Below are 27,950 nucleotides of genomic sequence, written 5' to 3' on the forward strand. Positions count from 1 at the left end.
GACCCATCCCATCCCCCACAGCCACACACAAATTCTCTCTGAGGCTGGTATTTCTCTTTATTGATATAAAAGCCCATTACAAACTCAGTCAGTCTTGGCTCTCTGCCCCGGCGCCTCTGCATGGCTTCCAGGGTCCCTGCTCCCAGTTCCACCTCACATCCCCAGGGCTGGTGCCAGCTCGGGCACCTCATATCCACCCCCACCAGAGAGATGGGCAGGGTCACTGATCCTGCCCCGGATAAACCTCTGCCACCGCCCCTCCTCCCAGCATGTCTGCACGAGGCATGCACTACCAGCTGCACTGTGCCGGCACCACCTGCCCATCCCCTTCCCGTACCAGCATCAGCCCTTTGGCACCACTCATCCCCTCTCCATGCCAGTGCTGGGCATCCAGTCAGCCTCATCCTTTGCCACCCACCTGTTCTGCATTTCCCATTGAATGCCATCCACCATCCTTCTCAGGCCAGTACCTGGCAGTCTGTCCCATACCAGCAGCCAGGCACTTGGGGCCAGGGCTGGGAATTCAGCCCCCTGGTACAGCCACTCCTGGGCAAGGGGAAAGGACGTTGCAGCTCCTTAGTGCCTGGCATCCCCAGCTCGGCGCTTTGATGTATCCAGGCAAACTGCTGGCCAGACCACAGACTTCCTGGGGCTGAGAAGGACTCTCCCTGTATGTGCAGAAAGAGCCCACCACACCCACACACTGGTTCTGGAGCAGGCACAGTGAGTTCTGGAGAACCCCTCGCACCATGTTAAACCACGGGTCTTTCAAGGGTGGGCTAAAAACAGTCCAGGTCCACAGCATGGAGAGACCGGGACTGGTAGGACAGGGTGAGCAGCCCTCAGCTATCAGACGTTCTGCTGGCTACTCCCTGGCTGCAGGAGCCCCCGGACACCTGCCTCCAGCAGGGACTGATCGGGGGACTCCCATTCCAGAAGAGAGAAATGATATTGCAGAGAAGGCAACTGTAGGTCCCAGCTGACAGCACCAGAGGGAGGGCAGGGCAGGCAGAGAGCAGCTGAGGGGAGAGCTCCTGATGGACCCTCAGGATCCTGGCTGGGGGCCTGTCTCGCTCTGCTGCCCTATGGAGAAGCAAAGGCAAGGGGGTGAGTTCAGGCACCCAGCTCACAGGGTTCCAGAGTAGGTCATTTCCTGCCCCATTCTCACAGAAAAAGGGCAGCACCCTGAGGAATAGCCCCAGATTGGGGTGTTTCCCCACCTGCTAGTGCTAGGGAAGAGTTAACGTCACTGCTGAAGGGGCTCAGATCAGGGCATTCCCCCTGCCCCAAAGCAGGCCATGTCCTCCCCCAATACTGGGGTAGCCCCTCCCAGCATTCCCCTCAGAGGCATGGCCTCGGCAGGGCTCCTGCTCTGGATGTGGGGCTGGAGCAGATACTCACCCCGCAGGGACCGGAGCAGGTTCCGAGTGCAGCCTCCTGACAGGATGTAGGCCCATGCCGCCGTGGCAAACATCAGCAGGTAGGAGGGGACGAGGCTGCCCACGTACAGGGGGTTCCAGAACGTCTGGGAGGAGAGCAGCAAACAGGGTAAGAGCAGGGAAGGAGCCGGGGGAGCCCCAGAGCCAGTTATGCCAGAGCTGGCCTCTCCCCGAGCCCTGGCCTGCTGGCTCAGGCCCCCTCGATGCTCTGATCTCCTTCCCTGACACTCCTGGCTCCGCACCTGGCTGGGGCACGGTGCTCTGAGGGGTATGGGGCTGGTGTGCCCAGGGCACCGGGGTGTCTCGCTGGTCTGCAGCAGGATGGCACTGCCCCATGGAGCTAGTGGGTCCTGCAGACTCCTCTGGAGCATTTGGAGTTTGAGGTTCAGGGGTGCTGCATCTCTCACTCACAGGCTTCAGTACCTGGAGGCTGCCTCTGTCCGTTCACACTCAGGCAGGTCTCACAGGTGACTCCCTGGAGCAATGGTCATGGGGAACACCCAGTTCTCCTGGGGGCAGGGACGGTCTTTCTGCATGCGGCACCCATCCTGACAGGGCCCACATCCTGAGGGGGCCCTCGCACATCTACCAGATAGTAATTCCTGGCCCAGCACCACCCACCCACTTCCCTGCAGCACTCAGGCAGCGGTGACCCGGTGGTGTGGGAGCAGCCTGCCCAACCGCCCACATCTCCGGTTTGCCCTGCCCACGCTTACCGATCCTGACACAATGAGGTGAGTGAGGATGACGGCCACCATCTCCCACCAGTGCTGGGTCTCACAGCCGTGGAAGAAGAGGATTCCCCAGAAGGTGTGAAGGAAAATCATCACCATGGTCATGAAGGCTGTGAGGAGGAGCATAGACGGTCACAGCTAGGCTGGCAAGGCTGTCCACCAAGCAGAGCCCTGGGCAGAGTCAGGGCCGTAGTGGGGTGGGGCACCCATCAACAGAGGGTGAGGAGAACTGGCTTTACCTGAGGGGCAGCGTAGGGCACTGATGTGGAGAGCCGTGCTGGTGAGGGGATGGGTGCGGTGTGAGCAGGATGTCCGTGGGTGATGGGGGGAGGGGGGCGGCAGTGGGCAGGCAGTTTGAGGGGCTGTGGTAGTGGGGTGCCTTAAGGAGGAGGCAGCGATGAGGGGCAGTGTGGGTGAGAAAAGGGTCGATGGTACTGTTAGTGGAGACATGGCAGGAGTGGGGGAGCAGACTAGAGTGAGGAAGGGATGGGTTGGGTGCAGTGCGGGAGGGGCAGGGGCTGCTACACCTGTTGCTTAACTGAGATCAGGAAGCAAAACTGCAAGCCTCTGTTTTGTGTGTTCCAGTTCCAATTCCAACAGATCTTTTTCGAGATGGGGCAACCACATCTGCAGGCAGTATTCAAGGTGTGGGTGTCCCATGGATTTATATAGCGGCAACATGATATTTTCTGTCTTATTATGTGTCTCTTTCCTAACGATTCCCAATATTCTGTTCACTGTTTTGACTGCCACTGCACTTTGAGCGTATGTTTTCAGAGAACTATCCACAGTGATTCCAAGATCTCCTTCTTGAGTGGTAACAGCTAATTTAGACCATCATTTTATATGTACAGTTGGGATGATGTTTTCCAATGTGCATTACTTTGCATTTATCAACATTGAATTTCATCTGCCATTTTGTTGCCCAGTCACCCAGTTTAGTAAGATCCCTTTGTAGCTCTTTGCAGTCTGGTTTGGACTTAACTTTACCTTAAGTAATTTTGCATCGTCTGCAAATTTTGCCACCTCACTGTTTACCCCTTTTTCCTGGTCATTTATGAATAAGTTTAATAGGACTGTCCCAGTACAGACCTCTGGAGGACACCACCATTTACGTCTCTCCATTCTGAAAACTGACTATTTATTCCTACCCTTTCCCATCTTTTAACCAGTTACTGATCCGTGAGAGGACCTTTCCTCTTATCCCATGACAGCTTACTTTGCTTAAGAGCCTTTGGTGAGGGACCTTGTCAAAGACTTTCTGAAAATCTGAATATACTATATCCACTGGATCACCTTCATCCACATGCTTGTTGACCCCCTCAAAGAATTCCAGTAGATTGGTGACGCAGGATTTCCCTTTACAAAAACCATGTTGATGCTTCTCCAACAGATCGTGTTCATCTAGGTGTCTTACAATTCTGTTCTTTACTATAGTTTCAACCATTTTGCCCAATACTGGAGTCAGGCTTACCGGCCTGTAATTGAGAGGATCCCCTCCGGAGCCCTTTTTAAAAATACGCATCACATTAGCTATCCTCCTGTCATCTGGTACAGAAACTGATTTAAATGATAGGTTACAAACCACAGTTAGTAGTTCTGCAATTTCACATTTGAGTTCCTTCAGAACTCTTGGGTGAATACCATCTGGTCCTGGTGACTTATTACTATTTAGTTTTTCAATTTGTTCCAAAACCTCCTCTAATGACACCTCAATCTGGGACAGTTCCTCAGATTTCTCACCTAAAAAGAATGGCTCAGGTTTGGGAATCTCCCTCACATCCTCAGCTGTAAAAAGACCATTGCAAAGAATTAATTTAGTTTCTCCGCAATTGCTTTATCATCCTTGAGTGCTCCTTTAGCACCTCGATCGTCCAGTGGCCCCACTGGTTGTTTAGCAGGCTTCCTGCTTCTGATGTACTTAAAGAATTTTTTGTTATTACTTCTTGAGTGTTTTTGCTAGCTGTTCTTCACATTCTTTTTTTGGCCTTCCCAATTATATTTTTACACTTCATTTGCCAGAGTTTATGCTCCTTTCTATTTTCCTCATTAGGATTTAACTTCCACTTTTTAAAGGATGCCTTTTTGCCTCTCACTGCTTCTTTTACTTTGTTGTTTAGCCACCGTGGCACTTTTTTGATTCTCTTACTATGTTTTTTAATTTGGGGTATACATTTAAGTTGAGCCTCTATTATGGTGTCTTTAAAAAGTTTCCATGCAGCTTGCAGGGATTTCACTTTTGGCGCTGTACCCTTTAATTTATGTTTAACTAACCTCCTCATTTTTGTGTAGTCCCCCTTTCTGAAATTAAATGCTACAATGTTGGGCCACTGTGGTGTTTTCCCTGCCACAGGGATGCTAAATTTAATTATATGATGGTCACTATTACCAAGTGGTCCAGCTATATTCACCTCGTGGAACAGATCCTGGGCTCCACTTAGGACTAAATCAAGAATTGCCTCTCCTCTGGTGGGTTCCAGGACTAGCTGCTCCAAGAAGCAGCCATTTAAGGTGTCAGAAACTTAATCTCAGTATCCTGTCCTGAGGTGACATGTGCCCAGTCAATATGAGGATAGTGGAAATCTCTATTATTGAGTTATTTATTTTAATAGCCTGTTATAAATATACAGGGAAGGGTAACAATCTTTATGTATTCAGTAATATAACATTTCTCCTGGCCAGAGGTTACCTGTAAGGGGTTAAAAAGCTCAAATAACCTAGTTGGCACCTGACCAATGGGGAAGAAAGATACTTTGAAATCTGGGGGTGAGGAGGCTTTGTTGTGCTCTTTGTTTGTGTGGTTTTTTAAGGAGAGAAAGAAACTAGGGCCTCCCCCTCCCCCAAAAAATCTCTTAAGATCCTGCCTAAAAAAGCATCCAAAATTACTAAAACAGTAACTAAAGCCAGAAAAGGCGTCAGATTATTTTTTGTTTTAGCTTGTGAATTTTCCTATGCTGGAGGGAGGTTTATTCCTGTTTTGGTAACTTTAAAACTAAGCCTAGAGGGGGATTCTCTGTGTCTTAAATCTTTTTATTTTTCCCTGTAAAATTGCCTTCCATCTTGATTTTGCAGGGGTGATTCTTTTACTTTTTTTAAATAAAATTCTTCTTTTAAAAGCCTAATTGATTTTCAGTGTCCTAAAGACCCACAGGTTTGGTCTGTGCTCACCTGTACCAATTGGTGAGGACATTATTCTCAAGCTTCCCCAGGAAAGGGGGGTGTAGGGGCTTAGGGTGATATTTTGGGGGAAATAGGAACTCCAAGTGGTCCTTTCCCTGAATCTTTATCTAAATCACTTGGTGGTGGCAGCATACCATCCATCCAAGGACAAGGGATTTGTGCCTTGGGGAAGTTTTAACTTAAACTGGTAAAATAAGCTTAGGGCATCTTTCATGCGGGTCCCCACATCTTTACCCCAAAGTTCAGAGTGGGGAGGGAACCCTAACACAGCCTCTCTAATCTCCCTGAGCATTTCACAGTCACTATCACCATCCTGGTCAGGTGGTCAGTAGTATCTCTCTGCTGCTACATTCTTATTATTAGAGCATGGAGTTACTATCCCTAGAGATTCTATAGCACAGTTTGGCGGGTAGATGGTGCAGTGGGGAGATGGTGCAGTGGGTTGTAGGCCCATTGCTCACCCGAGGTCAGGAAGTAGAGCTGTGAGTCTCCATGGATTCCCACAGTGCCAGGCCCCAGGGCATCTGCCAGGAGGTTAATCATGGAGAAGGCGCCACTCATGAGCCCAAAGCCCAGGCCAGCTACTGTGGGACAGAGAAAACACATGTTGCTGAGTCAGAGCCAGAGACTCTCAGAGAGGCTCCCTGACCTGTCTCCAACCCCCAGAGGCCTCCCCCACAGCCCTGCACAGGGACCCCACAACACTTGCTTCCATTCTGAGGGATCCCTGGTGAGAAGTCTCCTTTTCCCAAGAGCCCCCTCCCCTCCTCTATGAGATGCTACCTCCACTCATCCCATATACCCCATCGCACAAGCTGGAGTCAGCCCTGCCCCATTGAGGAACATACCATATGCCATCTGCTGGATGGAAATCGGGGAGCAGCCATCTTCGCTGAGGGTCACCAGCCCTTCGACTGCCTTCCTGGACAGAGAAAGGAGAGAGTCCCAGTCACACCCCAGTGTACGGCTGCCCATGATGGGATTACTAGGCTGGTTGATAACAGTAACTGTGTAGACGTACTGTACTTGGATCTTTGCAAGGTGTTTGATTTAGCACCACACGATAGTCTGATTAAAAAATTACCTCTACGCAATACCAGCATTTATTAAACATAAATTAGCATAAATTTATGCATAAGCATAAATTAAACAGATTTAGAACTGGCTGACAGATCTCAGAAAGGAGTTTTGAGAAAGTAAGAATATTTTGTTATATTTTTATGAGTCCTGTGAGCCCATTTCCCCTGTGTGCTGCATCATTGCCAAATGGGTGGAAAAGGGCTATCTGTTCTCAGGGCAGGCAAAGAAACAAAGGAGTGGGTGTCATCGAACTGTCTGGGCTTTAGGCCCCACGTCAATGTAGCATCTGAGAAGACAAGGGCAAATCCAATCCCTCAGACATTAACACCCAGTGACCAAGGCCCCAGAGGGATCTGATTTCCCACCTCTCAGCAGAGAGGCTAAGCAACTTTCCCCAGCTGGAGAATAAAGGACTGGGGAGGTGTGAGATGGGTGGCGGGGGGGGATCAGAGCTGGCAGCTGGGAGGAGCCGGGCTCTCACCTGGAGTCTGACCAAGGAGGTCAGACAGAGACAGACAGAGCTTGAACCAAGGGGTTCTCTACATCTTGGCTGGGTGCTGGGTTGGCCAGACTGGATGACGCTCTGTCAGTTCTCTGGGCTACTCTAAGGGCTCCCTGTACTGTGTCCAGGTGACTAATAAAGCCAGCTGTTCTGGCAGTGCTGTGTGAGTGTCACTGCAGATGCTGGGTGAGATGCATTAATCCCTGCAGAGTGGGCAAGTCTCCATCAGGGTCTGTCTCAGTGGGACTTGCTGAGCAGAGCTCACGGGGTGAAGCAGGGGGGCTGCAGGCCCAGAGGTCCACTCTCAAGAGGTTGTTACACTGGAGAAAGAGTGAGACCCCCCCCAGGGGGTCTGGCCCACTGATAGGCTCTTCCCAGAGACTGTTCCATGGCTCTGTGACAGCTGTTAAGAGGGAATCATAACTGAATGGGGCATTTCTGGTATGGTTCTAAGCCCGATGCCATTCAATTTTTTTATCAAAGGATCTGGAAGTAAATATAAATATCACTGCTTATAAAATTTGCTGATGACAAAGACTGGCAGAATGGTAAATAATGACAAGGACAGGGCAGTCACATAGTATAATCTGGATCGCTTGGTAATCTGGGCCCATTCAAACAAAATGCATTTTAATACAGTCATATGGGAATGCACACCATACCTACAGAATGGGGGACTGTATCCTGTAAAGTAGTGAATTAAAAAGGATTAGGAGTCATAGGGGATAAGCAACTGAACTGAGCTCCCAGTACAAACCTAGAATGATATAAAATTAACATGACCCACATTAAACAAATTAAAAACTGGCTAACTGATAGAGAATCATCTCTGAACAGGACTCTTTCCAGTGGGGTCCCTCCAGAATTGGTTCTTGGCCCTATGCTATTTAACCATTTTTCAATGACCTGGAAGAAAACAAAATCATCACTGATAAATTTTGCAGATGACAAAAAAGAATTGGGAGAGTGGTAAATAATGAAGAGGACAGGTCACTGATACAGAGCAATCTAGATCACTTGGTAAACTGAGTGCAAGCAAACAATAGACACATTTTAATATGGCTAAACGTAAATGTATCCATCTAGGAACAAGGAATGCAGGCCATACCTACAGAATGGGGGACTTTATCCTGGGAAGCAGTGACGCTTGAAAATATTTGGGGGGGTGTGGTGGATAATTAGCTGAACATGAGCTCCCAGTGCGACGTTGTGATCAAAAGGGCTAATGCGATCCTGGGAGGCATAAATAGGGGAATCTCGAGTAGGGGCAGAGAAGTTATTTTGCCTCCATCTTTGGCATTATTGGAACCACTGCTGGAATCCTGTGTCCAGTTCTGGTGTCCTCAATTAAAAAAAAATGAGGATAAATTACAGAGGGTTCAGAGATGAGCCAGGAGAATGATTAAAGCATCAGAAAACCTGCCATATAGTGATCGACTCCAGGAGCTCAGTCTATGTAGCTTAACAAAGAGAAGGTTAAGTGGGGACTTGATTCCAGTCTCCAAGCACCTACATAGGGAACAAATAATGGGCTCTTCTATTTATCAGAGAAAGGTCTAACTCGATCCAAGGGGTCGAAGTACAACATAGACAAAGTCAGACTGGAAAGAAGGTACAAATTTTTTAACAGTGATGTTAAACAACCATTGGAACAGTTTACCAAGGGCTGTGGTGGTTTCTCCATCACTGACAATTTTTAAATCAAGATGGGATGTTTTTCCTCACAGCTCTGCTCTAGGAATTATTTCAGGGCAGTTCTCTGGCCTGTGCTCTGCAGAAGGTCAGATAGATTCATAGATTCTAAAGAGAAGAGTGGACCGCTATGGTCATCTATGTATAAACAGGTGATTAGTGAGGAGGAAGTGATTTTAGCTCTTTATACTGCATTGGTTAGGCTGCTACTGCATCCAGTTGTAGGGTTCACATTTTTAAAAGGATGTTGAAAAACTAAACAGGGTGCAGAGAAGAGCCACAAAAATAATCCAAGAGCTGGAAAAATGCTTTACAGCGAGAGACAAAGAAAGACCGAGAGGAAACTAAAGACCCTCACGGGGAGAAAATACCAGGTACTAAAGGGCTCTTTAATCAAGAGGAGAAAGGCCGAAAAGAACCAATGGCTGACAGTAAATGGCTCAGCACAGGAGTGACTGGATGACAGTAGCTGGCCTGTGCTCTGCAGGGGGTCAGACTAATGATGCCTTCTGGCTCAAACACTATGAATCCTGGCTTCTAGGCCTGGCTCTGACACTACCTCGCTGGGCCATGCAGTTTGAGCCCAGGCATGAAAGGGTTTTTGATACCAAACAGGGAGATGCCGTAGTACAGGGTTACTGTGTTTAGAGCCAGCCCTGGCCCCTTACTGACACCTGGTTTAGGCTTATGAACTTGGCCACATTTAGCAAGATTCCCTGTCCTGGGGTGATCCATCTCCCGTTTCCCCCCCCAGCCCCGCTTCTGGCAGTTGGAGGCTTAGGGTGACCCATGGGGTTGCATCCCTGACCATCTTGGCTAATAGCCATTGATGGACCTACCATACTTTTCCAGTTCTTTTTTGAACCCAGTTATAGTTTTGGCCTTCACAACATCCCCTGGCAAGGAGTTCCTCAGGTTGACTCTGCATTGTGTAAAGAAGTACTTCCATATGTTGGTTTTAAAACTGCTGCCTGTTAATTTAATTGGGGGACCCCTGGTTCTTGTGTTATACAATGAGGTAAATAACACTTCCCTATTCATTTTCTCCACATCAGTCATGATTTGATAGACCTCCCTCGTCTCCCCCCTTAGTCACCTCTTTTCTAAGCTGTACAGTCCCAATATTTTCAATCTCTCCTGGTACAGAAGCTGTTCCATACCCCTGATCATCTTTGTTGCCATTCTCTGAAGCTTTTCCAGTTCCACTATACCCTTTCTGAGATGGGGCCACCAGAACTGCACACAGTATTCAAGGTGTGGGCAAACCATGGATTTATATAGTGGCATTATGCTATCTACAGTCTTATTTTCTATCCCTTTCTTAATGGCTCCCGACATTCTGTTTGCGCTTTTGACCTCTGCTGTGCTCTGAGCTAAAGAGTTCAGGGAACTATCCACAGTGACTTCAAGCTCTCTCTTTCGTGAGCGGTCACAGCTCGTTTGGACCCCATCCCTGCCTATGTTTAGCTGGTACAGATGTATATCGACCACGAGCAGGTCACTTCCTTTCACTGTGCCCCTCTTTGTCGGTTTAGACAGTCAGCTCCTTGGGGCAGGGACTGTGTCTCAGGCTGTGTGTAGCACTGAGCACAAGGCCCCATTCTCATAATCCAAAGGAGGCGGCTTTGTGGCCTGAGAGGCACCTTTGTCCAGCAGGCGGCATTAATCCTTGGTGCCCTCTGACGCCCTGAAGGTAAATGGGAAATAGCATCATAGAACTGGAAGGGACCTTGAGAGATCATCTAGTCCAGTCCCCTGCACTCAAGTATTATCTAGACCATCCCTGACAGGTGTTTGTCTAACCTGCTCTTAAAAATCTCCAATGATGGAGATTCCACAACCGCCCTAGGTGATTTATTCCAGTGCTTAACCACTCGACAGTTAGGAAGTTTTTCCTAATGTCCCACCTGATCAGGTGGTTCCGCAGTTTCTTTGAGAGCGTGTGACAAGCTGTCAGCATAGTCTGTGGTATGTAGATTGTAATGGAGTGGAAATCTATCAACTTCATGAAGAAACTTGTACAGATACAGACAGACATCATCTTCCTTTCCAAATGCAAACAGATTGACATCGTACCAAAAGGACTGAAGGTAAAAAATCCATTACAATCTACATACCACACAGACTATGCTGACAGCTTGTGCCACACACACTCAAAGAAACTGCGGAATCACCTGATCAACATCCTCTACAGCAAACAGGGAAAGATTAAGAATGAGCTCTCAAAACTGGATACTCTCATAAAAAACCAACCTTCCACACAAACTTCCTCGTGGCTGGACTTTACTAAAACTAGACAAGCCATTTACAACACACGCTTTGCTTCTCTACAAAAGAAAAAGGACACTAAACTTTCTAAACTACTACATGCCACAAGGGGCCACAGCAATGGTTCCCTTAGCCCACCCAGCAATATTGTTAATCCATCCAACTATACTCTTAACCCAGCAGAAGAATCTGTCCTATCTCGGGGCCTCTCCTTCTGCCCCTCCACCCCTACGAACATGATACAGTTCTGTGGTGACCTAGAATCCTATTTTCGACGTCTCCGACTCAAGGAATATTTCCAACACACCTCTGAACAACATACTAATCCACAGAGACCTTCCTACCAACACTACAAAAAGAAGGATTCTAGGTGGTCTCCTCCTGAAGGTCGAAACAGCAGACTGGACTTCTACATAGAGTGCTTCCGCCAACGTGCACGGGCTGAAATTGTGGAAAAGCAGCATCACTTGCCCCACAACCTCAGCCGTGCAGAACACAATGCCATCCACAGCCTCAGAAACAACTCTGACATCATAATCAAAAAGGCTGACAAAGGAGGTGCTGTTGTCATCATGAATAGGTCGGAATATGAACAAGAGGCTGCTCGGCAGTTCTCCAACACCACTTTCTACAAGCCATTACCCTCTGATCCCACTAAGGGTTACCATAAGAAACTACAGCATTTGCTCAAGAAACTCCCTGAAAAAGCACAAGAACAAATCCGCACAGACACACCCCTGGAACCGCGACCTGGGGTATTCTATCTGCTACCCAAGATCCATAAACCTGGAAATCCTGGGCGCCCCATCATCTCAGGCATTGGCACCCGACAGCAGGATTGTCTGGCTATGTAGACTCCCTCCTCAGGCCCTACACGCCCTACGCTACCAGCACTCCCAGCTATCTTCAATCCATCGGTGATCTTCCTGAAAACACCATCCTGGCCACTATGGATGTAGAAGCCCTCTACACCAACATTCCCCACAAAGATGGACTACAGGCCGTCAAGAACACTATCCCCGATAATGTCACAGCTAACCTGGTGGCTGAACTTTGTGACTTTGTCCTCACCCATAACTATTTCACATTTGGGGACAATGTATACCTTCAAATCAGCGGCACTGCTATGGGTACCCGCATGGCCCCACAGTATGCCAACATTTTTATGGCTGACTTAGAACAACGCTTCCTCAGCTCTCGTCCCCTAATGCCCCTACTCTACTTGCGCTATATTGATGACATCATCATCTGGACCCATGGAAAAGAAGCCCTTGAGGAATTCCACCATGATTTCAACAATTTCCATCCCACCATCAACCTCAGCCTGAACCAGTCCACACAAGAGATCCACTTCCTGGACACTACAGTGCTAACAAGCGATGGTCACATAAACACCACCCTATACCGGAAACCTACTGACCACTATTCCTACCTACATGCCTCCAGCTTTCACCCAGACCACATCACACGATCCATCGTCTACAGCCAAGCTCTACGATACAACCGCATTTGCTCCAACCCCTCAGACAGAGACAAACACCTACAAGATCTCTATCAAGCATTCTTACAACTACAATACCCACCTGCGGAAGTGATGAAACAGATTGATAGAGCCAGAAGAGTTCCCAGAAGTCACCTACTAGAGGACAGGCCTAACAAAGAAAATAACAGAACGCCACTAGCCGTCACCTTCAGCCCCCAACTAAAACCTCTCCAACGCATTATCAAGGATCTACAACCTATCCTGAAGGATGACCCATCACTCTCACAAATCTTGGGAGACAGGCCAGTCCTTGCCTACAGACAGCCCCCCCAACCTGAAGCAAATACTCACCAGCAACCACATACCACACAACAGAACCACTAACCCAGGAACCTATCCTTGCAACAAAGCCCGTTGCCAACTGTGCCCACATATCTATTCAGGGGACACCATCACAGGGCCTAACAACATCAGCCACACTATCAGAGGCTCGTTCACCTGCACATCCACCAATGTGATATAAGCCACTATGTGCCAGCAATGCCCCTCTGCCATGTACATTGGTCAAACTGGACAGTCTCTACGTAAAAGAATAAATGGACACAAATCAGATGTCAAGAATTATAACATTCATAAACCAGTCGGAGAACACTTCAATCTCTCTGGTCACTCGATTTCTGACCTCAAAGTGACTATCCTTCAACAAAAAAACTTCGAAAACAGACTCCAACGAGATACTGCTGAATTGGAATTAATTTGCAAATTGGATACAATTAACTTAGGCTTGAATACAGACTGGGAGTGGTTGAGTCATTATACTAAGTGAAACTATTTCCCCTTGTTTATTCCTCCCCCTCCCCCCCCACTGTTTCTCAGACGTTCTTGTTAACTCCTGGAAACGTGTGGAAATGGCCCACCTTGATTATCACTTCAAAAGGTTTTCTCTCCCCCCAGCCCACTCTCCTGCTGGTAATAGCTCATCTTAAGTGATCGCTCTCCTTACAATGTATATTTTTTTCATGGTCTGCGTGTATATAAAATCTCCTCACTGTACTTTCCACTTTATGCAAGCTGTAGCTCATGAAAGCTTATGCTCAAATAAATTGGTTAGTCTCTAAGGTGCCACAAGTACTCCTTTTCTTTTTGCGAATACAGACTAACACGGCTGCTACTCTGAAATTAATCATTTTTGTTGCTCATCTGTACTTTCTTCAATTTGTCCACATCCTTCCTGAAATGTGGCAACCAGAACTGGACATAATACTCCAGTTGAGGCCTAATCAACACAGATTAGAGTGGACGAATTACTTCTCGTGTCTTGCTTACAACACTCCTGCTAATACATCCAGAATGATGTTTGTTTTTTCTGCAACAGCGTTACACTGTTGACTCATATTTAGCTTGTGATCCACTGTGACCCCCAGATCCCTTTCTGCAATACTCCTTCCTAGACAGTCATTTCCCATTTTGAACAGAACCAGACCCAGAATCGATCCCTGTGGCATCCCACTCATTATGCTCTTCCAGCATGACTGTGAACCACTGATAACTACTCTCTGGGAACGGTTTTCCAAGCACTTATGTACCCAGCTTATAGTAGTTCCCATTTAGGTTGTATTTCCTTAGTTTGTTTATGAGAAGGTCATTGAGACAGTATCAAAAGCCTTACTAAAGTCAAGATATACCACATCTACCACATCCCCCCTACCAACAAGGCTGGTTACCCTGTCAAAGAAAGCTATCGGGCTGGTTTGACACTATTTGTTCTTGACAAATCCATGCTGACTGTTACTTATCTCATTATCTTCTAGGTGTTTGCAAATTGATTTCTTAATTATTTGGTAATTCACTGAGGGCAGGGCCCAGACTTTACCCAGATCAGGGCTGTGCTGGCAGCTGGCCAAGGATCTGAGGGTTATACCTGATTTTCAGTGCAGGTTCAACTGCCTATGAACATGCATAAGAGAACAGTAGCTCCTGGCGTCCGAGATGGGGGGGGAGAGTGGGGAAGGTGTCTCTTTAAAATAGGGTTCTTGCGCCTCCTCCATCCTGCAAATCAATGTGAATTTGCCTGAAGCCTCCTCTGGATTCTCCTGTTAGGGAGTGTCTGGAGAGGATGAGACCAGGCAAGCCACACGAGAGTTGCACTGACTGGAAGCTGTTTATGAGGCCCAGAGCTGAAGGCTCCCAGGGGCTTTGAGATGCACAAATGCAGGGACTTTCTGTACAGATTATACAGGAGGCAGGATGGCCTTCAGGCTAAAGCCCAGGAATGGGAGTCCGATATGGGGTCTGTTAGTGGCTGTGCTCCGACACATGCTTCCTAACTCAGTTCCCCATCTGCTAACACTGGCGGTTAATAGTGCCCTGCCCCGAGGGGCCGCAAGGCTGAGTTCAACAGCGTTTGTGAAATGCTTCGAGAGCCTTGAATCCACTGTACTAGAGTCAGGGAAAGAACAACAGCGCTGACCTGCTCCATCCACATAGGGAACCAACCCTGCAGAGCCCAGGAAGCAGCACCAGTTCCTGACAGTTTGCCAACAGGGAACAGACATTCTGGGTTTTATGCAGGAATCACTGGGCGAGGGTCGCTGGCCTGTGCTATGCAGGAGGTCAGACTGGATGATCATAATGGCCCATTCTGGCCTTGCCTTACCAATCTCTGACTAAACAAAGGGAGGGACCCAATTCCCAGAAGAGTGACTCTGCGCTTCCGGGCCAAGGCCGAGAGAGCCTTGTGCAAACAGGATCAAATCGTTTGCAATCAGAACCCAATCTCCACTGAGCAAAACATGAAACTTTTGTAATACACAATCACCACCTACTGGCTACTGTAGGGAATGCAGTTCAGGAACCTGAGAACCAAGTCCTGATGCACAGATCTGGGTGTCAGATCAGGTGAAGTGAGGGGCTGCCCCTGCCCACCCTCACCCCAGAAAAATCTGAAGAGACCTTCTATAAAAGTTTCTCTTGGGCTGAGCCCAGCAGAAGTGTGCAAGCAAGTAGAGTTGTGAACCACCAAGGCCATGGTATCGGCCCCTCCAGAGTGGGACTCATAGGAGCATCCTGGACCCAAGACCAGAATCCAAAGAACATAGAAACTGTCTGCTGATGAGATCCGATCCCAAACTTCTAAGTAACTGCCTCATTGCTCTTTACCTGGGTCTGAGCCTTTTAGTTCAGAATGAGCACAAATGATAACAGGTGGGCATAATACCATCTCAGACATTGCTTGTCACCTCTACAAGCTCAGTCAGGACTTAAGGCAGAGCCCTGAAATCACCTTCAAGCCGTCCCCCCCACTCCATGCTTTTGTTCTATGTACAGATCTGGGCCTGGATTCTGCTGAGCTTGGAGGGGAGAGGAAGTTGGCTGTATACAGCCTTTGCAGTCCCCTGAGACTGGGACTGTCCAGGGATCATAGAATACCAGGGCTGGAAGGGACCTCTGGAGGTCATCTAGTCCAACCCCCTGCTCAAAGCAGGACCAATCCCCAACTAAATCATCCCAGCCACGGCTTTGTCAAGCCTGACCTTAAAAACTTCTAAGGAAGGAGATACCACCACCTCCCTAGGTAACGCATTCCAGTGTTTCACCACCCTCCTAGTGAAAAAGTTTTTCCTAATATCCAACCTAACACCCCCCCCCCCCCCCGCAACTTGAGACCATTACTCCTTGTTCTGTCATCTGCTACCACTGAGAACAGTCTAGATCCATCCTCTTTGGAACCCCCTTTCACGTAGTTGAAAGCAACTATCAAATCCCCCCTCATTCTTCTCTTCTGCAGACTAAACAATCCCAGTTCCCTCAGCCTCTCCTCATAACTCATGTGTTCCAGTCCCCTAATCATTTTTGCTGCCCTCCGCTGGACTCTTTCCAATTTTTCCACATCCTTCTTGTAGTGTGGGGCCCAAAACTGGACACAGTACTCCAGATGAGGCCTCACCAGTGTCGAATAGAGGGTGTTGGCAATGCCCCTACTTATACATCCCAAAATGCCATTGGCCTTCTTGGCAACAAGGGCACACTGTTGACTCATATCCAGCTTCTCATCCACTGTCACCCCTAGGTCCTTTTCTGCAGAACTGCTGCCGAGCCATTCGGTCCCTAGTGCGTAGCGGTGCATGGGATTCTTCCTTCCTAAGTGCAGGACTCTGCACTTGTCCTTGTTGAACCTCATCAGATTTCTTTTGGCCCAATCCTCTAATTTGTTTAGGGCCCTCTGTATCCTATCCCTACCCTCCAGCGTATCTACCTCTCCTCCCAGTTTAGGGTCATCTGCAAACTTGCTGAGGGTGCAATCCACACCATCCTCTAGATCATTTATGAAGATATTGAACAAAACCAGCCCCAGGACCGACCCTTGGGGCACTCCACTTGATACCGGCTGCCAACTAGACATGGAGCCATTGATCACTACCCATTGAGCCCGACAATCTAGCCAGCTTTCTATCCACCTTATAGTCCATTCATCCAGCCCATACTTCTTTAACTTGCTGGCAAGAATACTGTGGGAGACCATGTCAAAAGCTTTGCTAAAGTCAAGGAACAACACGTCCACTGCTTTCCCCTCATCCACAGAGCCAGTTATCTCGTCATAGAAGGCAATTAGATTAGTCTGGCATGACTTGCCCTTGGTGAATCCATGCTGACTGTTCCGGATCACTTTCCTCTCCTCGAAGTGCTTCAGAATTGATTCCTTGAGGATCTGCTCCATGATTTTTCCGGGGACTGAGGTGAGGCTGACTGGCCTGTAGTTCCCAGGATCCTCCTTCTTCCCTTTTATAAAGATGGGCACTACATGAGCCTTTTTCCAGTCGTCGGGGACCTCCCCCGATCACCAAGAGTTTTCAAAGATAATGGCCAATGGCTCTGCAATCACATCTGCCAACTCCTTTAGCACTCTCGGATGCAGCGCATCCAGCCCCATGGACTTGTGCTCGTCCAGCTTTTCTAAATAGTCCCGAACCACTTTTCTCCACAGAGGGCTGGTCACCTCCTCCCCATGCTGTGCTGCCCAGTGCAGTAGTCTGCGAGCTGACCTTGTTCGTGAAGACAGAGGCAAAAAAGCATTGAGTACATTAGCTTTTTCCACATCCTCTGTCACTAGGTTGCCTCCCTCATTCAGTAAGGGGCCCACACTTTCCTTGACTTTCTTCTTGTTGCTAATATACCTGAAGAAAACCTTCTTGTTACTCTTAATATCTCTTGCTAGCTGCAACTCCAGGTGTGATTTGGCCTTCCTGATTTCACTCCTGCATGCCCGAGCAATATTTTTATAATCTTCCCTGGTCATTTGTCCAATCTTCCACTTCTTGTAAGCTTCTTTTTTGTGTTTAAGATCAGCAAGGATTTCACTGTTAAGCCAAGCTGGTCGCCTGCCATATTTACTATTCTTTCTACACATTGGGATGGTTTGTCCCTGTAATCTCAATAAGGATTCTTTAAAATACAGCCAGCTCTCCTGGACTCCTTTCCCCCTCATGTTATTCTCCCAGGGGATCTTGCCCATCAGTTCCTTGAGGGAGTCAAAGTCTGCTTTTCTGAAGTCTGCTGCTCTCCTTTCTTCCCTGTGTCAGGATCCTGAACTTGACCATCTCATGGTCACTGCCTCCCAGGTTCCCATCCACTTTTGCTTCCCCTACTAATTCTTCCCGGTTTGTGAGCAGCAGGTCAAGAAGATCAGACCAGTCCCAGGCATAAATTCAAGCTGCCTGAGGCCTGCTCTAATTACACCTACTGACCATGATGCAAAGGGCGTCAGGAATAGCTGAAGAGGAGAGGTGCTCTGGCCACGTCCCTACATGGGGTCCAGCATAGAGCCACTGCACTTGTGCGTCACCCAGGAATTCTCCTCCTTGTGCAGGGGGGTGCCAATGTAGCCAGTTAAACCAGAATTAGGGGGCATAAGAACCAGGCCCCAAGTGTGCGCTTTGAGCAAAAGAATCCTGGTGAGCCAAGTACCCAGGGCACCATTAGCTGCTCAGTGCTCCAGGCTTCGGGATGAAACATAGCACTATGGAAGCGTCGCAGCCGGGAGTTGCAGCAGACACTCACACAGAGAAGAAAGTGGCCTGTTTCAAGATTGCTGTGGGAATATGAAGAGTCCCTTTAGGAGAAGTCCCCGCCCAAGCTGTAACGTCCACCTCCACTTAGCCGCTTCTCCCCAAGCGCCTCCGCCCTTTCTTAGGTGCGTCCCCCCTTCAGACCTGGGGAGCTCAGCAGTGGGGGGGGGTCCCTGCAGGACGGGGGGAGCTGGCAGAGGGCAGCGATTTGCTCTCGTCCAGTTACTAGATGGATGGATTCCAAAGCTGGATGGGTGCACTGTAACAGGGAAAAGCAAAACTCCCCACCCCAGCCACATGAGGACATCAGAATCAGCCCCAGCTTCTCAGATGTTCAATACACATTACCATGTTTACAAAGCTGCGCAGACAACGGTTCCAGCAGCTCCCAGCAATGGTGTAATCCACCCGTTCTTGCCACCATGACCCGAACAGTTCTGCCCCTCCCACCCTTACTGCAACATGTATATCCAGCTTCCTCCCTGCGGCGTCCGGCCTTCACCCACCTGCACTCAGCATGCCTAGGCCCAGTACTGAGATGGAAGTTTGCCTACCCTGGGTAGGCCAGGGAGGTGGCCCGTGCCATTAGGGAAGCCGTACAATAATCTATATATCAGAGGTCTTGCCTACATATCAGGCAAGAGCGCTGTGGCCAGTGCTTGGGATGTAGCATCCTGGCCAGTGACTCAGCCAATCCATCCTTGATCCCTTATTACCCATCACAAATGGTCCACAACAGACTCGGACCTCTTCCACCAGCCCACTGGGAGCTGCATACCGCCCGCTGCACCGTTCACCCTCCCAGTACTGGACAGAGATCACGTGCTCAAGGCAAAAGCGGAGACCAGCTCTCCCATGTCTGTCCTGAATGCACCGGGACAGTCAGCAGCCCCTGGTGAGATGGGCCAGAATTTCACAAGAGCTCAGCTCCCACGCAGACACCTAGATAATGGTCAATTTCAGGCACACACAAGCACCCAACATGCTGAGCTCTTTGTAACTCCGGCCCAAGGGCTCTCACAGGACTGTACCTACCACAGGCTGGAGATGCGGGGGCAGGTGATACGTAGATTGTACGGCTACAGAATGAGGAATGCACCTCACTGCTGTAGTAGGGAAGCTAGCAGGACGCAGAGGAGTGCTGGGTCGGGGTTGGGTCGTGGCTTGGAGCAGGATGCAGCGTAAGCATTGCCAGATTCTCAGACACACTGGATTTTTCTACTATGCTAATTTCTTGGCTTTCCCCCTTTGTGGTAAAGCAGCACTCGTAAGAATGTTGCGTTAAATGAACGCGAATCAAAAAGACAATGGAGAGGTGACTTGCTTACAGTGTGTAAGTGCCTTCCTGGGAAAACAATGCCATGTACCAAAGGGCTCTTTAATCTAGCAGAGATGGGCTGAACAAGACCCAACACTGGAAGCTGAATCTGGACAAATTCAGGTTAGAAATTAGGCACAAATGTCTAACAATGAAGCTGATGAACCATTGGAAGAAAGTCCTATGGGCAGTGGTGGATTCTCCATTGCTTGGTGTCTGATCAAGCTTGGATGTCTTTCTGGAAGCTGCTTCAGCCAAACACTAGTTATTGGGCTCCATGCAGAGGGAACTGGGGAAAATTCAATGGGTTGTGCTACATAGGAGCTCAGACTAGATTATTTAATGGACCTTCTGGCCTTAAAACTAGATGAATTTAATCACAATTATGATTCTATTTACTATTAGTATTGCAGGAGCACCTAGGGGCAGGAGCTCAGGGCTCCTTTGTGCTGGGCACTCTAAACACCTGTAACAAAAACAAGAGAGACAGTCCTTGCACCACAGAACTCACAGTCTGAATACGTAATGAGAGACAGCAGGTGGATCAAACAGACAAGCGGGGTGGGGCAGCAGGGTGAGTGTAAAGTCCTGGCTTGTGCAATAAGCAGTGCAGTTACAGTTTGGACTGACAGTCTAGAAAGGCAGGTAGTGTGAGGCACCCCACACCACTCCTTACCTGAGCAATTTGTAGTAGAGAAATCGAAAGGCCTCCTGTAGGAGCACGGAGAACAGGACCCCGAATATTAGGAGGCCCTTCTGCAGTGGCTCATCTCCTGGGTCACTGGCTTTAACCGCAATGAACCAGACTAACGATGACAGGAGCAGGGAGACCAGCCAGAAAAAGGCCCTGAAAGAGAGACAGGCCATTTTGGAACGTGCAGCACCATACTGCCTGCCTGCTTCAGACAGCCACCCAGGCTGGGCAGTGTGGAAAGGGCCCCACTATCTGCACATCAGTGGGGTGCAGCTCCAGGCCTGGTCAGGCTCGGCAGAGCTAGGGGTGGGGAGAGGTGTGGATACCTGTGGCAGGAGTCTCAGCTGGTGGAAATCTGACTCCCATGCGCCAGCCGAGAGAACGAATCTGTGCTGACACCTCTCTGCGAGAGCATGACGGATCATGTGCTCGGCCCCTCCAGACAGAGGACTGGTGCTCTCCTGCCACCGTCCACAGCAGCCCCTCTGAGAGCAGCAGGATGCAGTGCCCAGACCAGTGGGGGGCCCAGAAACATGGAAAGTGGCAGAAAAACCCTACTGCTAACCCAACTCAAGATCCTGCAGTGCATGGACAGAGACCCCCCCCTACATCTGGTGTCCACCCCACAACAGACACACCACTCAAACCATTGAGTGCGCAGGGACTGCGCCCTTAGCAGCAGCTCCAAAATGAGGCCCTTGTGCTCCTCAGCCAGGGAGCAGACTGGGGCAGTTAGTACCCCACCTGAAGCACACGGCACTCAGCAGAACATAGCAAACGTCTGGAACACCTGGTAGCAAGTGAAAGACACGCAGCCCCCATCACTGCAGGTCTCAGGCATGCTGGGTGCAGCAAGGGGAGCCAGGTCCCAAGGCAGCTGGCCCGCAGAACTGAGGCCTGTGGCCCAACACACACAGGACCATACCTGTTAGAACAGAGGGGGGCAAACTACGACCCGTGGGCCACATCCGGCCCACGGGACCATCTTGCCCGGTCCTCGAGCTCCTGGTTGGGGAGGCTAGTCCCCGGCCCCTCCCCTGCTGTCCCCCCTCACCCGCAACCTCAGCTCGCCGCACCACCAGCGCTCTGGCCTGTTGCTCCTGCCAGGCAGTGCAGTGGCGTGGCTGCGAGCTCCTGCCGCTCTGAGCGGCATGGTAAGGGGGCGGGAGGGGGAGAGGTTGGATAAGGGGAAAGAGGGTTCTGGGGAGCAGTCAGGGGACAAGGAGCATGGGGGGTTGGATGGGTTGGGGCTTCTGGGGGGGGGAGTCAGGGGGCAGGAAATGAAGAGGGGGCAGATAGGGGGCGGGGGCCAGGCTGTTTGGGGAGGCACAGCCTTCCCTACCTGGCCCTCCATACAGTTTGGCAACCCCGATGTGGCCTCGGGCCAAAAAGTTTGCCCACCCCTGAGTTAGAGGAAGAGCTGGATTAGGTCCCAGCAGCCACGTCCTCAGGCACGGCCAGGAATGTCTCACTTTGTCTAATATGCCAAACAAAAGGGCTCTCAACATTTCCCTTCCACAGCCACACTCCCCATCCTGTCCATGCGGTACAGAGCGACTCTCATTCTTCCAGCTCCGATCTTCACCACCCAACATGGCATCGGTGTCTCTTGCTGCCATGTCACCTGACTGCCCCACACCCTGCTCTCTCGCTGAATGCTACTCTCTCCTGCCCACCGGGACTGGCACTGGAGTTATTTCCCCTCCCACCGCACCCTGGCCCCCAGCTGCCTTTTCCAAGCTGAATCTTTATTTTATTTCCTGCCAATGTCTGCCCTGCCCAGTGCTGCAAAGAGAGCGAATGCCGACGGACAGCATGGCACATGTTTGCACTGCTGTAAATGACAGCACAAGGGAATGGTGACTTGTCCCACAGAGCATGCCCCATGATGGAGCAGTCTGCATCTCCAGTGGTGTCCGATGGAGCTGCTGTAGGGCTCAGCCCCTGAAATCTGCAGAGGTGCTCAGCTCCTGTTCCCTGAGCTCCCGCATTCTCTCTGACCCAGGCTGCCCCAGATCCTTCTCTTGGGGCACAGGGGACTGTTGCTGGTCTGCCCCATAGAAAATATACCCAGACCTGAAAACTCCTTCTCTCAGGTCCTGCTTTGTTGATCTACCTGGCCCCCATTGTGCACACCTCACACTCTTTAGTGTACAAAAATTAAACAATACACAACAAATGGAAGAAAGGAGAAGGGGATGGCAATGGATTTAAATCAGAGTTAGGAACTGTAGAACACTGAAACGGGACACAAAGAGAAACCTGTGGCCAGCAGAGATAAGGACAATAAGAGTGTTTAAAATATGTTTGAAAGACAATGGATTGGTCTATTACTGACAATGGATTGGTCTATTACTAGATGGAAGTAGTAGAATTATCAAGAATAATGAGAAAAGGCAGAGGAGTTCAGTAAATATTTCTGTTCTGTTTGTGGGAGACAGATATTGTAGGCTCATCATATGATAATATAACTCTTTCCATTCCACTACTTTCTCAGGAGAATGCCACACAGCAGCTCCAACAGTTAGATGGTATTTTAAAAACAGCAGGTCCATATAACCTGAACCCAAGAGTTTTAGAAGGGCTGGCTGAGGAGCTCGTTGGACTGTTACTGCTGATTTTCAAAATGCCCTAGAACGCTGGGGAAAGATACAGAAGGCTGGAAGAAAGCAAATAGTATGCCAATATTTTGAAAGGGTAAACAGCATGACCTGGATAATTATGGGCTTGTCAGCCAGACATCGATCCTGGGCAAGATAATGAAGCAGCTGATATGGGACTCTAATAATGAAGAATTAGAGGAGGGTAATATAATTAATGCCAATCAGCATGGGTTTATGGAAAACAGATCCTGTCAAACTAGCTTGATGAGACATGGTGGGTGAGGTAATTTTTTTCTTGGACCAACTTCTGCTCGTGAGAGAGACAAGCTGTCTTCACTCTCAGTACCTTTCCCAGACCTGAAGAAGGGCTCTGTATAAACTCAAAAGCTTGTCTCGCTCACCAGCAGAAGCTGGTCCAATAAAGGATATTACCTCACCCACCTTGTCTCTCATTCCTGGGACCAACATGGCTACAACACCATTGCAAACTAACTTGATAACACAGTTACTATTAACAAGGGGGAAGGAATGCAAGCCAAAATAGGGAAAGAATAGATTCAAGACTATTTAGATAAGTAGATGTATTCAAGTCAGCAAGACCTAATGAAATTCATTCTAGTTCCTACTTACAGAACTAGCTGAAGCAATCTTTGAGAACTCCTAGAGGATGGGTGAGATCCTAAAGGATTGGAGAAGGGCAAACATAGTACCTATCTTTAAGAAGAGGAGCAAAGAGGACCACGGAATTACAAACCAGTCAACCTAACTTCAATACCTGGAAAAATACTGGAAGAAATTATTAAACAGATCAATTTATAAGCGTCTAGAAATAAACAGGGTTATAAGGAATAGCCAGCATGGATTTATCAAGAACAAATCATGCCGAACCAATCTCATTTCCTTCTTTGACAGAGTTACTGGCCAAGTGGATATGGGGAAAGCAGTAGATATGATGTATCTTTATTTTAGTAAGACTTTTGACAGTCCCATGTGACATTCTCATAAGAAAACTAGAAAAATGTGGTCTAGATGAAATTACAATAAGGCAAGTGCACAACTGGTTGAAAGACCGTATTCAAAGAGTCATTATCAATGGGTTGCTGTCAAACCAGGAGGGTGTATCTAGCGGGGTCCTGCAGCGGTCAGTCCTGGGTCCGGTACTGCTCAATTTTTTTTCGTTAATGACTTGGGATAATGGAGTGGAGAGCATGCTTATAAAATCTGCAGATGACACCAAGCTGGGAGAGTTGGAAGCACTTTGGAGAACAGAACTAGAATTCAAAACAACCCCGACAAATTGGAGAATTGGTCTGAATTCAAGGAGATGAAATTCAATAAAAACAAGTGCAAAGTACTTCACTTGGGAAGGAAAAATCAAATGCACAACTACAAAATAGGGAACAACTGGCTAGGTGGGAGTACTGCTAAAAAGGATCTGGGGGTTAGAGATCCTGGGGATCACAAATTGAATATGGGTCAACCACATCATGCGGTTGCAAAAAGGCTGGTATCATTCTGGGGTGTATTAACTGGAATTGTGTACGAAAACCATGGGATGCAATTGTCCTGCTCTCCTTGGCGCTGGGTGAGGCCTCAACTGGAGAGCTGCGTCTAATTCTGGGCACCACCTTTTAGGAAAGGTGTGGACAAATTGGAGAGAGTGCAGAGGAGAGCAACAAAAATGATAAAAGGTTTAGAAAAACCTGGCCTGTGAGGAAAGGATAAAAAACACTGGCCTGTTTAGTCTTGAGAAAAGACAACTGGGAGAGAGGCCCTGATAGCAGCCTTCAATACCTTAAGGGCTCTTATAAAGGGGAGTGTGATCAATTGTTCTTCATGCCAACTGAAGGTGAGACAAGAAGTAATAGGCTTAAACTGTCGCAAGGGAGATTTAGGTTAGATATTAGGAAAAATTTCCTAACTATCAGGGTAGTTAAGCTCTGGAACAGACTTCCAACAGAGGCTGTGGAATCCCTATCACTGGACATTTTTAACAACAGGTTGGACAAACCCGTCAGGGATGGCCTAGGTTTACTTGGTCCTGCCTCAGAGCAGGGGGCTGGACTTGATGACTTCTCGAGGTCCCTTCCTGCCCTACATGCCTACGATTCCATGATTCTATTATCTTTTTTTGAGATTAAAAGGTTGGTTGCTAAAGGCAACAGTGTTTTTGTAATAAACGCTGATTTCTGTAAAGCGCTTGGTACTGCACACCATTCTGATTAAAAAACTAGAATGATACATGGTGCACATTAAATGGATTAAAAGCTGGCTAACTGTAGACAGGGTGTTTATAGTGGGGTCCTCCAGGAATCAGTACTTGCTATGCTATTTAACATTTTTATGAATGACCTAGAAGAAAAAGTAATCAGACAAAGTTTGCAGATGACAAAAAAATTGGGGGAGTGGTAAATAACAAAGAGGACAGTCACTGATTCAGAGCGATTTGGATCGCTTGGTGAATTGAGCACAAGCAAACAACATGCGTTTAATATGGCTAAATGTAAAGTTCTACATCTAGGAACACAGAATGTCGGCCATGCTCACAGGATGGGGGACTCTATCCTGGGAAACAGAGACTCTAAAAAGCTTGCGGGGGCATAGGTACTGGAACTACGGGTGCAGGGGATGCTGCAGCACCCCCTGGCTGGAAATGGGTTTCCATTATATACAAGCTTTACAGTTTGGTTCAATGGCTCCCAGCAGCCCCACTACACAAATTGTTCCAGCACCTTGGGGGGGATGGATAATCAGCCAAACACGAGTTCCCAGTATGCATCCAATGAAGTGAGCTGTAGCTCACGAAAGCTTATGCTCAAATAAATTGGTTAGTCTCTAAGGTGCCACAAGTACTCCTTTTCAGTATGACACGTGGCCAAAAGAGCTAATGCGATCCTGGGATGTATAAACAGGGGAATCTTGAGTATGAGTAGAGATTATTTTACCTTTTTATTTGGCAATGGTGCAACTACTGCTGGAATACTGTGTCCAGTTCTGATGTCTGTAATTGGTGATAATTTGGAGAAGGTTCAGAGAGGAGCCATGAGAATGATTAAAAAATTAGAAAAAATTAGTGATAAACTTTTAAGAAAGAGGTGGTTAAGGTGTGATTTGATCAGGCTATAAGTACCCACATGGGGAACAAATGTTTAATAATGGGCTCTTCAATGGAGCAGAGAAAGGCATAAAGTGATCTAATGGCTGGACATCGAAGCTAGACAAATTCAGACTGGAAATAAGGTGTATGTTTTTAACAGTGAGGGTAATTAACCATTAGAACAATTTACCAAGGATCATGCTGGATACTCCATAACCTGACAAATTTTAAATCAAGAGCAAATGTTTTTTGAAAAGCTCTACTCTAGAAAGTATTTTGGGGCAGTTCCCTGGCCTATGCTGTACAGGAGGTCAGACTAGACCTATGACCAGTGCTATAATCCCAACTGTACACACAAAATGACCGGATCTAAATTAGCCGTTACCACTCAAGAGAGAGATCTTGGAGTCATTATGGACAGTTCTCTGAGAACATCCACTCAATGCGCAGCAGCAGTCAAAAAAGGTAACATAAGAACGGCCGTACTGGGTCAGAGCAAAGGTCCATCTAGCCCATTATCCTGTCTTCTGACAGTGGCCAGTGCCAGGTGCCCCAGAGGGAATGAACAGAACAGGGAATTATCAAGTGATCCATCCCCTGTCGCCCCTTCCCAGGTTCTGGCACATAATTTTGGGAATCATTATGAAAGGGATAGTTAATAAGATAGAAAATATCATATTGCCTCTGTATAAATCCAGAATATGCCCACACCTTGAATACTGCGTACAGATCTGGTCACCCCACCTCAAAAAACATATATTGGGATTTGAAAAGGCACAGAAAAGAGCAACAAAAGTGACTGAGGGTATGGAACAGCTTCCTAATGAGAAGACATTAATAAGACTGGGACTGTTCAGCTTGAAAAAGAGATGACTAAGGGGCAATGTGACAGAGGTCTATAAAATCATGACTGGTGTGGAGAAAGCAAATAAGGAAGTGTTATTTACTCCTTCTCACAACACAAGAACTAGGAGTCACCCACGGAAATTAACAGGCAGCAGGTTTAAAACAAACAGAAGGAAATATTTCTTCACACAGCGCACAGTCAACCTGTGGAACTCCTTGCCAGAGGAGGCTCTGAAGGTCAGGACTATAACAGGGTTTAAAAAAGAACTAGGTAAGTTCCTGGAGAACAGGCCCATCAATGGCTACTAGCAGGGATGGTGTCCTTGGCCTGTGCTTGCCGGACGCGGGCAAGGGGCGACCGGGGATGGGTCACTGGGGGATTCGCTGTCCTGTTCGCTCCCTCTGGGGCGCCCGGCCCGGCCCCTGACGGCGGACAGGACACGGGGCTGGATGGACCCTTGGCTCTGACCCCGGGGGAAACAGGAGGTCCGCCCGGGGCTCCGCCAGGGCCCCCCCGGGGCCAGGCAGGGGCAGGGCCCCCCCGGGCCGCTCCCGCGCACTCACCCGGCGACGAGCACGATGACGCGCAGCGGGTCCCGCAGCACGGTGAAGAGGAGCAGCCCGAGCGCCGGCCCGAAGGCGATGAAGCTGCAGCCGAAGAAGACGGGGAGGGTCATGGCGGGCCGGGCCGGGCCGGGCCGGGCCGGGCCGAGCCGAGCCGGGCCAGGCGGGGGGCACCAGGGCTCGGTCAGTCGGTCCGGCTGCGGCTGCGGCTGCGGCTGCCACTCCCGGTCCCGGTCCCGGTCCCGCCCCGCCGGCCCCGGCCCCGGCCCCGCCCCTTCCGGGGGCCTGGTGACATCACGTCCCGCAGCCCGGCCGCGTTAAAAGGGCAACGCCGGGGCTGGCGCTGGGCCCCTCCGCGGGCCGGACCGCTCTGGTGACCTCGGTG

General features: G+C 48.9%; 1 protein-coding gene across 3 annotated transcripts; it reads right to left on the reverse strand.

Moving 5' to 3' along the window:
- Window positions 1–32: 32 nt before the first annotated feature.
- LOC102930463 (gamma-secretase subunit Aph-1b) lies at window positions 33–27,950 on the reverse strand. 3 transcript variants are annotated; one of them, XM_007071318.4, is made up of 7 exons: window positions 27,566–27,856; window positions 20,438–20,608; window positions 6,202–6,275; window positions 5,815–5,937; window positions 2,156–2,283; window positions 1,402–1,525; window positions 33–1,083 (listed from the first exon to the last, which is right to left on the reverse strand). In XM_007071318.4, exons 1-7 carry the CDS (start codon window positions 27,676–27,678, stop codon window positions 1,046–1,048), a joined length of 771 nt encoding a protein of 256 aa, XP_007071380.1. In that variant the 5' UTR covers window positions 27,679–27,856; the 3' UTR covers window positions 33–1,045. The 3 variants fall into 3 exon arrangements, with proteins under 3 accessions (XP_007071380.1, XP_037758362.1, XP_037758363.1); XM_037902434.2 differs by having other exon boundaries at window positions 20,438–20,940; window positions 27,566–27,691; XM_037902435.2 differs by lacking the exon at window positions 20,438–20,608 and having other exon boundaries at window positions 27,566–27,950.

Source organism: Chelonia mydas, chromosome 5, assembly GCF_015237465.2.
Source record: "Chelonia mydas isolate rCheMyd1 chromosome 5, rCheMyd1.pri.v2, whole genome shotgun sequence".
In the NCBI taxonomy this organism is placed as follows: Eukaryota; Metazoa; Chordata; order Testudines; family Cheloniidae; genus Chelonia; species Chelonia mydas.